Source organism: Diuraphis noxia, unplaced genomic scaffold (genome assembly GCF_037042655.1).
Source record: "Diuraphis noxia isolate RWA-SAM2 unplaced genomic scaffold, SU_Dnox_SAM2 contig0001, whole genome shotgun sequence".
NCBI lineage: Eukaryota > Metazoa > Arthropoda > Insecta > Hemiptera > Aphididae > Diuraphis > Diuraphis noxia.
Genome location: NW_028301711.1, coordinates 39542226 through 39557534, shown reverse-complemented (window position 1 = coordinate 39557534; position 15309 = coordinate 39542226). Strand labels below are relative to the sequence as shown.

The window sequence follows — 15309 nt, the reverse complement described above, 5'->3', positions numbered from 1 at the left end:
TGCTGATCAGAGAATTCGTTCAGACATCTCGCGTGTTAACCACGTACTCGCCGCCCTAAACGAAGATGCGGTCAAGGCTGTAAGCGATCTGATCGGTCTCAACGCATCTTACGCTAGTTTAAAAGATCGACTGATTAGCCAGTGGCGTGTTTAGTAGGAGGTCAATTGACCCTCCGCTCATTTGAATTAGTAATCGACTGGCCTCTCAAAATTAAAAATCCCAAACCTAGTAGGTAATCTAATTCCTCCTGGATTAATGTCATAATATTATGCTTTACGACTCGTAAATAATATTATGTAGTGCATAATAATAGCACAGAATAGGTGAAATCAGAATGGACACCGATAATTATTTTACATTGGCTCTTATGGAGAGTACGGTAATTTGAGCTAAAGTGCCACCAGTGTTCACAAAAAGTACAATGACAAAAATATTGTACGCAATAATTTTGTATAGAAACATATTCAACGTTGGTGGTTTATTTGAAATTTGGTTATGTTATATTATTATATTTTAGAGTATATTTCATCAATATCAGTTAATTAAGATCAGTTTTACCACAAAACTGTACGCGAAATACATACATATTACATATATTTCTATTCTATATTCGATTTGAAATGGAAATAAATTAGATTCATATACTTTCTAGTAATAAATAATTTATATTTTATATTTTAAAAAACATAAATATTTGCAAGAATTGATAAAAATAAATTTAATTAACAAACTTACTATAAAATTATAGGTTATTTATTTGATATTTAATGTAGCAGCCTAATGTAAAAATGTATTTTCTTCATTATGCAATAGGACCAATATAGGTAATTGTAGATGATATCAACCAATAAATCAATAAGAAAAATTAAAAAAAACAAACATGATTTAATAACAAATAATTTTATTTACAAAAACAATTGCAAATAAATAATAAATAAACTATATAGGTATATAAAAAATCTTTATTTGAACAATTTTATTTGGTGTTATATATATTATTTTAATAAAATATGAATAAACATAGTGGATGTTTTTAAATTAATAGCTCTAAAAAGAACTGTTTTAAAATAAAATAGCACTGCATGTATAGCAAGCTTGTACAAAAGAAAGCAAATAGAAAGCAATAGCTAACTGCAAAATAATTTTACAAATGTTTTAGTACAATCAACTTTCTATTTTTCAATTTTTTCTCGGACACCAAAGCTTTATTCAAAAATTTGATACCTGTAAAAATTCTGAAGCGTGTAAATAAATTTATTAAATATGATTTTTCAAAATTTTTACATGGATGATCATAAGGTACATTACAAAAATCAATTTTTAACTTAGCCCCAACACCTTCCTCATAGGCAATACAGGGAAAGTTATCGATGAAAATATTTTCTAGCTCATAGATATAATTATAAAAATCATCATCAGGCATCATCAAATTTCCAAAAGTGGAATGGTTACTAGTTGGATATGCTTTGATAAATGATAGTAGAAAGGATTGATCCAGTTGTTTTGGATCCCAAGTCCATTTGCTCTTCTTTATAGCATCTGCAATATAAATAGGAAATCAAATAATTTTTAAGCTAAATAGCTTATACTATAATAGGCTATAGCACTATAGACATAGTTCATTAAGAATATACCTTGGATAAATTAAAGGTAAACATATTTATTTTAATGTTTAATTCAAAAATATATTACCTAGCTTCATCACACATTATACCAAATACGCCATCTCCTACTTCTGAAATGATCTGGTCTCTTACATTTTTTGCACACATTTCAATAATGATATTTTGAACTAAAGGACTTGTGTGATTTGTAGTTTTCAGACATTTTACCGAAAACTCAGGTACATATTTGGACATTAATTCACATGCTTCCTTGAAATTCCCTATAAAAATTAAACATTACCTAATAAATAATTTATTAAATTATTAATTATATTGTACATAAGTTAGGTCTTAGGTACGTAGGTACCTATACTATAATTTATAAAATGTTAGGTATAATTATTTTATACCAACATTAAAAAACAAATATCTACCTTTATTAAGTGAATCAGTAGACTCGTCATGGCCTCTAAATGGTAGCCCCTGGCAACTTAAATATAATGTGATATCTATTAATGTTTTTATATAACTTTTATTAGCTTCAACCTCTAATTTATGCTGTGTTGATAATTGTGTATGCACACTAAGTACTAACAATTGTCTCAGTATTCTTATGCCCTAACCATTTAGCAACACAAGTAAGATGACTTTTTGTACTAGCATGAGCTTTAAGCTTAGTCTGTTTTTTTTCTGTAATGCCTCTAGACCCACTTAACTACAAAAATTAAAAAACAAAGTTAACACTGCCATAACTACTAATATAATAATTAATACAATATAGCCAATATTATAATCTAATAATCATTACATTCAATAAATATAATTATATGTTAAAAGTTTTAAAAATGAAATTGTTATAATCTGTTACAATACATACTTTTTTCCAATTTCTAAAGCCAGTTTTTGAAAATGTTCCTTCATTATCGTTGGCACCAAAATTGCGACACGGAAAGCAATACGTCAAAGCGTCATTTTGTATACTGTATACTAACCAATCGTGTTCGTTAAAGTAAGAAGCATTAAAGCAACGGTTTTGATTTCCATATTTGGTTATAGGGTAAGACTGAAAAAGCATTTAAAAATATTTGTTTAGTTTCTATTAAGCATTATTAATAACCAATAAGTACCTACCTAGGTAATGTAAATTACACTATGCAATGTTATATAATTATTATAATTACCTTTAAAATTGGTCTTATAGGACCAGATTGCAAATCACCAAGATCAATTTTTTAATAAATTTTAATAGCTAGTAGATTCATAGTCGGTTTCATTTAAACACGATGTGCTGCTAGAAAAGCTAGAGAGGGCTAATAATTCAGAAACAACGCTATCGGAATCATTATCCAAATTACTTTTCAATTTAGGTTTGTTTAAGCTAGTTAATTTATCTGGTTGAGGTTTTGTAAAATTGAAAATATCAAACACACGTTGTTTACTCATGGTCACAAACTCAAAACTCGCAATAAAATTAATAGTTAATTAATATTAAACTTTTAATATTACCACAGAAAAAAACACCGGCTTCTCAACTCTCATATATAACTGAATAACTTTTAGTCTCACTAATCTCAGTGTTCACTGTTTAGTGTTTACCGTCGTAGCATACAAAATAATGATTTCTGCAGTTGTCGTAAACTCGTAATCGTAACGGGTAAATCATCATAATATAATCTTATACCTATCGGTGCTTTCCAGCTTAGGAATTACGTAATAAATTGAATTATTTTTTCTAACAAAAAACTGAAATTTGAAGATTTAAAATGAGGGGGCTATACTATTTTTAGAGGGGCTAAGCCCCCCTAAGCCCCCCCAATTTACGCCTATGGTTATTATGTTATTAATAACTTATTATTAACTACCACCTCATATTATCGTAAACACATTTAGATGCAGTTTACTGTTTGCATTTATTTATTTTTTTTTTTTATTAAATTCATTATTATTTTATTAATTATTAATCTATAGTCTATGCCAGTTGAGTAATACTACTCTATGAGTGGAGACCGATGATACATCCATAACCTATGAGGCTATGATTAAATTAAATTAAATTATTCTTTGTTTAACATTATATGAAGTAAAAATTTTCTCAAGGATAAAGATAAAAATTTAAAAAAGATAGTTGGCAAAAATATTACTCACTAACAAAAACATAAAAATTTTAAAGGCTACAGCATAAAATGTAAATTAATATATCGGTATAAGTATTATTTATATTAAGTATATTATCTTATGAGTTATGACTTATACTATTATAATAATAGTGTACACCGGCGTTTCTTAAACTGTGTTCCGCGGAACCCCAGGGTTCTGCGAAGCTTAAGTAATTTTTTAGAAATAAGAAAATTATTTTTAAATATCCATCATGGAAAAAAAATACTTGTATATTACATAATAATGTATAAGCCATATGAAATAATCTATCAGCTAACTCTATATTCAATAATCTACCTATACCTACTTCTACTTTATATTACAATTTATTTGCAAATAATCCTAAAAAAAGCTAAAAAGCTGAAAAAAGTAGAGGTTCCGCGATAAAAGTGGACATCAAAAAGGGTTCCACGGATAAAAAAGTTTAAGAAACACTGGTGTACTCGTACACTGTACAGTGAAATTAAAGACATAATATGTATATGTGTATTGTGTATGTGTGTGTGTGAACTGATCAGTGTTTTTTATACGTGGATTGGGCAAAAACAATTTTGTAATTAGGTACGTTAAAAAAAAAAAAAAGATTTTTATATTTTTATATTTTTTACACGTCTTTATCTGTGTACGTAGAGCTCATATTGAAAATTGGACTGAAAATATTGGTTTGCCCGGTAAGAATTTTGGAGCCACTCCGCCCCTGAATAATAATAATTAATAATTATTAGTTATTACGAAACGTTAACATTGAAATATTGTAAAATGCAACCGAACATACAAGAGGTTTTTTATCACATAATTTGTATTAGCTATGTTTTATAAAAACGGTCTCTTATCATAATAATTTACTAACATCCTTACATCATATATTTATATTAATATGCTATATTGTATATTATGATCTATAAGCCAAGAACTAAGATAAAGTGATCCAAGTTCGTGGGCCAAGTCAATCATATCACTATCCCACCCGTAATTTAATTATATTTAGTGATAACATATCAACACTGGCAGGACGTGACGAGTGACGACTGACGATCTGCGGCTGGTTTGGTCGCTATCGTATGGAATTTTATTTTTTAATGTAGTTGTTTTCGTTTTCCATTGGTAATTATTATTAATGTCATAGGTATTTGTCCGTTCCTTATCATCAATTGGCAACTCTAGGTATTAGATAAATAGTAAGTAGACCACCACGATCGATGTACAGTGGCCATAAATCATAATAGTTATTAGTTTAGCTTTTAGCTTTGACACAGTTAAAAGTTACAGCACAAAGAGCGTTATATATATATCTATATCTGCACAACCTATTTAACAATAATAATAATAAACGTCTACTCGAATTTACGTGTAATTCCGTACGCTTTTTGTAGAGGTATCATGGCTTTTCAATCCAACAGTGCGGTCAAAGTACTAGATCCGATCAGAGAAAACTATGACAACTATCTGCTTATCGACGTTGGATCGAACATGGTGAACAAGAAGTTCAGCAGGGACTTGGAATCGGTGCTACAACGAGCAAAAGATTCGGGTATGGCCATTGATACATTTTATCTAAATATAATTCATGTTGCCCGACCTTGTCTGACATCAGCAATATTATAATGTAACAACTTCCTATGATATTGTTCACTGTCGACAAACTTATTGCAGATATGGTGTTGTTAATAATATTGTTACATAGTGTTCATCATTAATTTACAGGTGTTCAAAAAATAATTGTTCCTTGTACCTCTCTTAGAACAAGTAAAGAAGCATTGCGGCTAGCAAGAATATATCCAGGAGCGTTATATTCAACTGCAGGTATATTACCAATATGTATTCAGTGGGGTATGCAAGGGGGGACGTGGGTGGCCAGATCACCTCCCATTGGTTTTTTTTTGTTTTTGCTTACTTTATGTAGGATGCACTATAATGCAATATTTTGTCACATAATTATATATTTGTGTTTGATGACAGGGTTTCTTTTATCCACATACATTAAACTAACAGAGATAGTAGCCAAAAACATGTGTAATCTAATGGTGCAAATTTCAAAATTATCACACAATTTTTACGTTTTAAATTAATTTTTTAGCCTAAAATTTGCAATAATTACCAGAGGTTTCCTCGTTTTGATCAAACTCCAGCCTTCTTCTATTGTACTATTGGCTTCTCAAATGTTGAACATAAAATAAAATTGTCAGGGCTAATAGACAATAACATGCCTAATCAAACTGTGAAAGTATTAAGCCGATAGCGTGGTTGTTCGATTTTCAATGAGTTTTTATTCAAATCGGAAGTCGTTAAAAATTCGCAATACCGCAGTAAGGTACACACTGTTGACCAAGTCTTCATATCAACTAATTTAAAATTTGTGAAAATATTTACACACAAATTTCTCTCTAAATAATGGTTTTTTGGTGGAGGGGGGGGGGGGAGATTTTCCAATCTGTACCCTCCCATAAAGCTATGCTATTTTATTTTTTTATCCCTTCCCTCATTTCAGAAATCATATCTACGCCACTGCATGTACCATTATTAATTTAGTCATTAAAATATTTATCTATTAGTATGGATCAATATAACAACTATCGAACAATTAATCTAGTATCAAATTAGATATCATTTACATAAACAAGTGTTTTTTGATCATTTAAAATTAAATTTTAAAAGAAATTCATTAATTTACGTTTAAACATAAAATATTGAACATAAGTTCTAGAAATTCGAAATTAAATATTAAGTAGGTAATTATTGCATACAATAAGTATGTGGTTGAAAAATATTATCTTCAATTGCCCATTTATTTATCACTTTTATTATCTACTGATTTAAAATTACTGTTAAATGTTTATTTTATTGTAATTAATAGGTATCCATCCGCATGAAGCAAAATCTTGGGAAGATAATTATTATGATGAACTGAAAGATATTGCCAAAAATCCAGAATGTGTAGCTATTGGTATATGTGGTTTGGATTATAACAAAGATTTTTCATCGCCTGATATACAAAGAAAAGTTTTTGAACTACAGGTATTACTAAAATATAAAAGTATTAAGTATTAAGTAATATTTCTTTTAAAATTTTTCATTAATGCTTATTATGTAATTATTTTTTGCAAACAACAGGCAACAGGTTAGAAAAAAAATGGTTGTATATTTTGCATGTAGAATTATTAACATAATATGTATTATTTTAATAACATTTGTTTTTATATAGATTTCCTTGGCTAAAGAAATAAAAAAGCCTATCATGTTGCATCAAAAAGGAGCACATGAAGATTTTTTAAGGATTATAAAAACACATTTGCCTTTAGAGTTCCCAGCAGTTTTACATTCATTTACTGGTTCTTTTGAAGAAGCTACTGACTATATAAACTTGGGAATGTACATTGGAATAACAGGTAATGTTTGTTGTTTCTCAATAAATAATGACAATGTTATATAAATCACATCATGCTGTAATTAAATAATATTCATTTTTTTAAATATATATATATATACTAAATACCCAATAATTTTAAATTTTTGTTTTTAGGAGGATTGTGCAAAGATAGTTCTGGTAGTGGAATCAAAAAACTCTTAAGTGCAGGAATATTAACACTAGATAAAATACTAGTGCAATCAGATTCTCCGTTTATGTATCCAAATGCTAGAGCAGCAAATCTTAGTGACGAATTAAAATCTAGCCTCACTCAAAGGTATAATTTCATACTAAATATTAATTTTTAAATAGTTATTATTTTATTAATTATTATACATTATAATTTTACAGATCATTGGGATTTTTACAGCGTTACTGTACATTTCATCGAAATGAACCATGCTCATTACCTATTTTAGTGGAATTATTGGCTGGTTTTATTTCTAAAAAACCAGATGAAGTGGCTTTAGCAACTTCAATTAATGCGCTTAAAATATTCGGAATATCATAATTTTAACAACACTTCAAAAGTGTATAAATGTGTGTTGATTTAATTATTTTTTTTATTCAATTTATGATTTATAATTTATTACTGTTATTGTTCATCAAAATGATTAAATATTAAGGTTTTTAACTTTTAATAACTATTAGTCAAAGTATATGAATGAAAATATATTGTGCCATTTAACAACTTTTGTTATAACTGCTACTTTGATGTAACTAAATAAATCATTTTACTTTATTTTTGTAACTGCTGTTTGTATATATTCTTATTGACTTGTTTAGTATTAACTTACATACTGCTCTCACAAAAAGTTCCATGTCTTACAAAAAACCAATTCAATTGACATATCCTCCACTCCGCCCTCAACTAACAATTATAAAATACTTAGGAGTGCATCAGGCTGGCAGATTTATCAGTACGGTTTACTTCTAAATAAAATTTGTTTCTCTTAGAAGAGTTAAGACAATTCAGTTTCTTAAAGATCAATTTTATGGAATGGAAGATGGTTAACAACTGAAATGTACTCATTAGATGTAATAGCATTAAGAAATTTGTAAATCGTTTTTTTAAATAAAATAAAATTGATGAAATGTAAATAGTTAAAAACTTAACAAATAGACATAATTTTGGCAAATTGTAAAATAAGTTTGGTTTTATTCACTATTATAAAATAATTTTTTTCAATATCAAATTTTTTAATACAAAATAAAAACATACACTAATTCACATATTTAGTACTTAAGAGTTATAAATGATGTAATATTAAAATTGAATGATCATATTTAAAATATTTAATTAACTTACTTATACTATTAATTTATTTTATAAAATTAATTACTTCAAATAATGAAAAAAAGGAACATGATTAAAAATCATTTACACAAGTTAAAAATAATAAAAATAAGTGTAGATAATAGAAATAAAAATATTTATCATACAACAAATTAAAAACCGAATATTTGTGGTAATTAATTATACAGTAATGCTAATTTCTAATCGCTTAATTACTTTATCATATGAGGGTTCTAATTCATTATACTCAATATCTAAATCTTCTAATTTTACAATAGAGTCAGCTTTTTGGATTTTTTCAACTTCTTCAGCGGGCATAGCCAACATAAGTTTGGTAGGTTTTTTCTAAAAATAAATTAATGCATAGTACAAAACATGCTATATATAGAAATAATATTTAATTATTTTATAATAATGACATACTTGAAATGGCCAATTCAATCTTGTTTTTACAAATTTCTTGTATTTTTCATATTCATCTTTATTCTGTCGATTAGTAATTTTAAGTAGTATGATTTCAATTACACGACGAACTTGTTTCTAAAACAATTAAATTAAGATTTATTAATTAATAAAAAAAGTATAAATATCTTTGCTAGATTATAATGTAATAATTAGCAGATAATTTTGATATGCATATGAATTACAATACTAAATATATAAAAATAAAATAATGTTTAAAATATAAAAAAATGAACTTTTTGAAAAATTAAGACACATTATTAATAATATATAGTAGGTTACACTTGTGTAGTACTTTCACAGTATTTGAAAATAGAGGTCAAGTTATTAAAACATAAAATGGTCAGATGTTCCAAAATAGTTTTTACTAGAACATACATAAATGTGAATATTGGGACATAATGCTAAAACAGGGAAAATACAAATCATGTGGTAAATGACATGGTTACTATGTAATAATGTGTTGGTTTGTTTCACCTAAGAATATTGGGAAATAAATTGGTCTTCATATATTGTGACTGATATTCATAGAAGAATATGCTTTGTATCCAAAATAGATTTAAGCCTGAATTCTATAGAGGAAAGCCATAAAAGGGTTGATGAACACAGTACCATAGTAACAGTTCTATATTATATACATTATCAATGGCATACTAAGAAAAGGAGGAAGTACACAAGGACACCATATTACATTACCACATAAATACATTTTTTTTTTTTTATTTGTATAAAGAATTTTATTTTAAATCTATCTTTAACATGGACAAAGAGACATCAAAAATTCCCATTATTACTAATTTACTTATCCTCGTGTATCTATTTTCTCTATTAATAATTTTGTTTTATAAGATGAAGTAGGGGAGACTGTAAATATATAAAGCAATATTTATAAAGAAAATTAAATATTCTTCATATTTTTATTATTTATTTGAGTAGGGCGTTCAAAATCAATTGATGGAAAAATTAGGATTAACAAGAAAAATCCATGCAATATATATTAAAATTAATATTAACAATTGCATAATAGAAAATTGTGTTCACGGGACAATGTTAATATAAAATATATTCATATTGATAAATATATGATTTTATTCGGGAGACTATCAATAAAGTATTATAAAATATAAATGATTTATTATCGTTTTCTAAATAGTCCCATATGTGAACTAAACAAGTATAATTAATAAATATTTACATCAATTTAGAATGAGTCTCGGCCCATTATCATACTTGGCCTAATCTCAATATAAATACAAACCCTAAACATCCAATTAAAAAAGTAATAATTGTAAAAATTATTTTTCCTTAACTTTAAAATTACTTCATTTCAACCTTAATTTAATCAATTGTTATTAAAATTATGCAAATTGATAATTAAGTAAATAATACACATGCCAAGTAAAAAAAATTAAATAGAAAATCGGACTACTTATACCTGGTTGATTTTATAAAGATTTTTAAACTCTTTAACCATTTCTTGATACTGCAAGTTTTTCAATTTTTCTTCATCAAAAGTTTTCAGACTATGAAAATTAGTAACATCTACAAAATCTCGAACAAGTTGAAATTCATCGTTTGGACTTTCAACTAATAATAAAAGGCAAATTAAGAGATATTTAAATATATACCATAAAAAATATTACATGAAATTATTTAAAAATATAATATAAATTAATACCTGTAATATCAATAACATCTGATTTAGTGGCATAGTGTTTGTAAATAGAATTCAGAAGTTTAGCACACAATCCTTTCCTTTGAAATGGTGGTAGAATTAACATTTGACTAATTCTTGGACGGATTTTATCTGGGTAAGCATAATATTCATAGATTGTTGAATATCCTACTGGTGTGTAACACAAATCACCATTTTCATTTTTGAAGACTTCATACCTAAAATTAAATTTTGATTGTTAAAATTTGACCATTAATTTTATTCACATAGATAAGTGTTATATATATTTAATTGTTATGTCTTATGTATCACTGATTATTAGTTAAACTATTCACAGTTATTTATTATTAGTTTTAAAAACTACTTAAAATGTTATATGGATTTTAATATAATTTCATCATTATTTTAATAAGGTCCATTTACAATTAAGACGTATTAGGGGAGCATAAAACACAAAAAGTAAATTATTTAAATTGAAAGAATGTTAAATTTTAAGAATATTGATTTAAGTTAAATGTTACTACTTACATTATTCCAAGAGTTTTAAAGAATTGAAAATAGATATGGGGACAGGCTCATACTATCTTATATATATAAATGTTACTCATATCAAACAATAATTTACCTATATTTAAAGTATATTCTTCAATTTTTGTTTTATGCATGTATAATATGTGTTTTTAAGTACTGAAAACTTTAAAGGAATCTTAATTTTTTTAAAGTGTCTGAAATATTTAAAATGTGTATCAAAATATAAACGACTTACTGTGTGTTGCAACTATAATATATAGGTAATGAAAATATTTCTTAAGTATTTTAAATACTATAAAAACCAAACATTATATTGAAATTCTGAAACGTTTATAGTTTTAAGTACAAAAATATTAAACATAACTCAAAAATCACAAATAAAATGTTTAGGTAAATTATTGTATAAATAACCAATTTTTATGTACATACGGAAGGCGATTATACCAAGCCTGGCCCAATTACGTCACACAGTTATTCTAGATATCCCAACATCTCTTAAAGCAATAATTTTTTATAGATTGGATTTTTACAAAATCGATTTCAATAGTTTAGATTATAAAGATTTAGAATTTAATATTATTATTTTGTTGTGTGTTCATATGCCTTTAAGCCAGATTCATAACTATGTCACATGTCGTATCATTTGAAGGCGTGGTAAATATGGTTACAACTGCTAACCCTATTGGTTTAAAAGTTGAGCAGTAGTCAATTCTTGGAATACTTATTTGCAATTTGGTTATTACATGATACTAAAAAAAGTAGGTACAGTCACGATGCAATGTAATCAATACGAAACATAACAAAGCTATGAAAGTAACTTTAACCATTCCAATACAACAAATAAAATAAGTACATAATATAAAATTACATCTTACATGATAAATATCTTCCATTTAGAATCATCAAAATCAATGATATTTGATGAATCTATATACCATAAAACAAATGTCTGCAGTTGATTAAAATATTCTTTAAACTCTGTGTTTTCATCTTCAATCACATAAACTTCAAATTTCTTGTTTTCTTCAATATGGTCTATAACCACAGTTAAAAATTTTAATATAAAAGTTAATCTAAATAAGAATGTAAATTCATTTTACTTAAAATAAATTGATCGAGCTGATTTCCAAAGGGCTTAAACGATGGTTCATCTTCTAAACATTTTTCAAATACATCAATATTTGAATAAAAATTAGGAGTAATATAATCTTTGAGTTTTTCCATTATATTGTCCGGCTATAAAATTAACAAATATTGCCAAAATAAATTTAAGAACAAATATTAATGCTAAATTTAACATATTGAAAGTAAGGATTAGATTTATTTTGTCCATGTTTCAGTAGTTAGAATTGAATATAACAGTTTAACACAAATTCATCCTAACCCACTAACATGAAGATCTGAAATTTAAAATCTAGATTAAAAGATACATTTTGTTAGAAAGTGTTAAATGGAAGCAACTAATATACAACAACTTAATGTTGTGTTCATTTAATTGTATCTTCTTTAAAAAACGTTTTTAGTAAGTTATGTTTATATAGTAAATAATGATTTATACTTTTATATTGGACGTGCTCTAAATTTAAGGACTGTTATGACAGATTAGCAACAACAACTAGAATAATGAATATTTTAATAAACATTCAATCAAATTTAGTTATATTTAAAACTTTATTTCTTTATTAGACTATAAATTGAAAAAAAATTAAGTTTGATCTATTATAGATTCTGAGTGGAGCAATAAATGTACAATCATGTGTATTTTATAATTTATGTGGCTGAAAACATTGAATAAAAAAAAACAACAATGTTGATTTGTTGATTCAAGAGTAAATTTTATAGTATTAGTTTTATTCAATACCTATTAGAAAAAATACTAAAATTGCCAATAAATAATTTTGTTGATTAAAGTGTATTGTATTAAAAAAATATATGATCAGAAAATATGAAAAATAAATCCTATATTTTTAAATGCAATGTGTTTATCATGAAACACTTTCAAACATTTATAAATGTGCTTATAATTTGCTATAATAATGCATTATGTATCAAATGTTACTGTACCTGAATTTTACAATAAATATTAAATACTTACATTCATACCAAATTTCTCTGAATCCACTTTTGAAGAATACTTAATATTTATATAAAGCTTAAGACTACAAGCAGTATAATACATTTTTACAACAAGGTCTTTGTAACCAAATATTTTTTCCCTAAAAGAAAAAAATTTAGTCAAAATTTTTTTATTAGTATTGAATTATTTAAATACTTACATATTTCCAAATACTTGATAAGTCATGTCAGGATAAAATGCTACTTTTGGATCATTGATATCACTAGGTTTACGAACTTGAAAATAAAATAAATATTAGGTTTATAAATTATAGAAAACAACATTTAACATAAGCTTTTTTTTTATTTGCATTATAATTACCTAGCTTAAGTTCTAATGCACTATTACTGCTTACAATATATTGTTCCATTGTGATAAAAGATTAGTGTGATCAATAAACCTGGAATAAATATAATAAAGCATACAAGATTACATCCAATGTATTATATTAAAATCGACAATCCATACATAGGTGGTGTGGCCATAATTGTATATGTCCAAAACGGGAACATTTTCTGAATTGTTTTTAAGAATTACCAATGACTAACAGATAAAATTATAAAGCACTTATTAATTAGGTAGTTATTACACTATTTAATTGTAATTCAAATTTTTGATATATTTATAGTAAAATATATTTTCAAATTACTATACTATTTATAAAACTTATTAAACATAGTAATACATAGCAAGTATTTATGATATAATTTATATAATTTTTGATTAAATAATTTAAAAAATGTACTTAGGTACATAACGAAGTAAAAAGTATTATAATATTGAATTTTTGTAAATTCCGAATAAAAGCCGAGCAATTAGAAAGGGGCATGCATAATTCAAAAGTGAGACAATCTCCCTCCTAAAGTGAAATATATAGTGACACTTAATTCATTAAAATTGGATATCTAACAATTATACTAAAATCAATTGCTAATAGATGAGAATAAAAATTCACTTTTACTTAAATTAATGTAAATATATAATAAATATAAGATAGAAAAAAAACAAATTTGTGCATGACATAAAAAATAAAGAGTATAGGAAAAACAGTCATGTGAATGAAGGCAGTTGACATGTTAATGTCAGCAAAGCCATTAAAAAAGTATGCAAAGTTTAAGCAAAATAATTTGCACAAAATGTTCCACATTTTTAAGTATTAATCAAGTATTTTTAATGATATCAAATATAACTACAATATAGAAATAATTAAAAGTAGAATATCGATTATTGTTGGTTAGACACTAATTTCTACAGACTATTACTGATTTAATTGAGTTTTGTTACAATACTGAAAAAATAATTTAAGGTACGTACCTACCAGTTAATTATTAAATATTTAAAAATGGGCATGACTATTAAATAGGCACAGTTAAAAGTAGAATCTAACAACTATTTTTATAGGTTAGAAATTTATTGAATAGCGCCTTATAACTTTTGAGTAGATAATTAACAAGGAAGTAGTGACTAAGTGATTATTGAAGTTTCAATTCTTATATTTAGTTCTATAATGGAAAAGTGTACAAATATAAAAGAGTAAGCACACCACACACTCTGTGGTAGCAGTAAATGGCGTCAGCTTACATTTTATGCTACCGCTATACGGTGTGTGGACACCTTAAAGCAATTACTTGTCACTAAATTAATATCTCTCTCCTGAAGAAATGCCACATACCCATTCACAATTGTAAGAGTGAAATTTTAAATTCTCTTGAACATTCTAGTGGAGATCCCAAGCCGATGACTACTCATTAATCTTATTATAGAAAATAAGACACATATAGCCACATTGTATTTTTTGCCCAAAACCAAAGTCAGTAATTTCTAGTAAGTACTTACCTATATAAACGAGTAGACAATTCAGAAAAGGCTAAAAATAGGTGGCAGACCAAAACCGCTATTAGCAATGACGTGAAAATGACAGCAGCTGCCTACTAACCAGAACTTAATTCTGCTAGAATATCACTTAACAGACGCCAACGATGACAGTGAAAAGAAAAGAATAAATAAAAATTTGGCGGTTCCTGTACGCCAGACAATAGTCGAGCATCGATACCCCACTC

General features: G+C 26.3%; 3 protein-coding genes across 4 annotated transcripts; 1 reads left to right on the top strand and 2 right to left on the bottom strand.

The window, feature by feature from the left end:
* Positions 1-1452: 1452 nt before the first annotated feature.
* On the bottom strand, positions 1453-3048 carry LOC149060663 (uncharacterized). Its single transcript, XM_089230085.1, has 5 exons — positions 2935-3048; positions 2483-2668; positions 2197-2320; positions 1694-1886; positions 1453-1540 (listed from the first exon to the last, which is right to left on the bottom strand). The coding sequence occupies exons 1-5, from the start codon at positions 3046-3048 to the stop codon at positions 1453-1455; spliced, it is 705 nt and encodes a 234-aa protein (XP_089086211.1).
* A 1622-nt stretch (positions 3049-4670) lies between these two features.
* LOC107171039 (uncharacterized) lies at positions 4671-7919 on the top strand. Its single transcript, XM_015521271.2, has 8 exons — positions 4671-4821; positions 4889-4940; positions 5136-5293; positions 5467-5565; positions 6617-6777; positions 6965-7148; positions 7283-7445; positions 7520-7919. The coding sequence occupies exons 3-8, from the start codon at positions 5143-5145 to the stop codon at positions 7677-7679; spliced, it is 918 nt and encodes a 305-aa protein (XP_015376757.1). The 5' UTR covers positions 4671-4821; positions 4889-4940; positions 5136-5142; the 3' UTR covers positions 7680-7919.
* Positions 7920-8297: 378 nt separating this feature from the next.
* Hat1 (histone acetyltransferase 1) lies at positions 8298-15309 on the bottom strand. Of its 2 annotated transcripts, none has more exons than XM_089215848.1 (10): positions 15086-15309; positions 13571-13649; positions 13410-13485; positions 13229-13349; positions 12234-12369; positions 12009-12168; positions 10606-10820; positions 10363-10514; positions 8889-9005; positions 8298-8810 (listed from the first exon to the last, which is right to left on the bottom strand). In XM_089215848.1, exons 2-10 carry the CDS (start codon positions 13617-13619, stop codon positions 8646-8648), a joined length of 1191 nt encoding a protein of 396 aa, XP_089071974.1. In that variant the 5' UTR covers positions 13620-13649; positions 15086-15309; the 3' UTR covers positions 8298-8645. The 2 variants fall into 2 exon arrangements, with proteins under 2 accessions (XP_089071974.1, XP_089071975.1); XM_089215849.1 differs by having other exon boundaries at positions 15186-15308.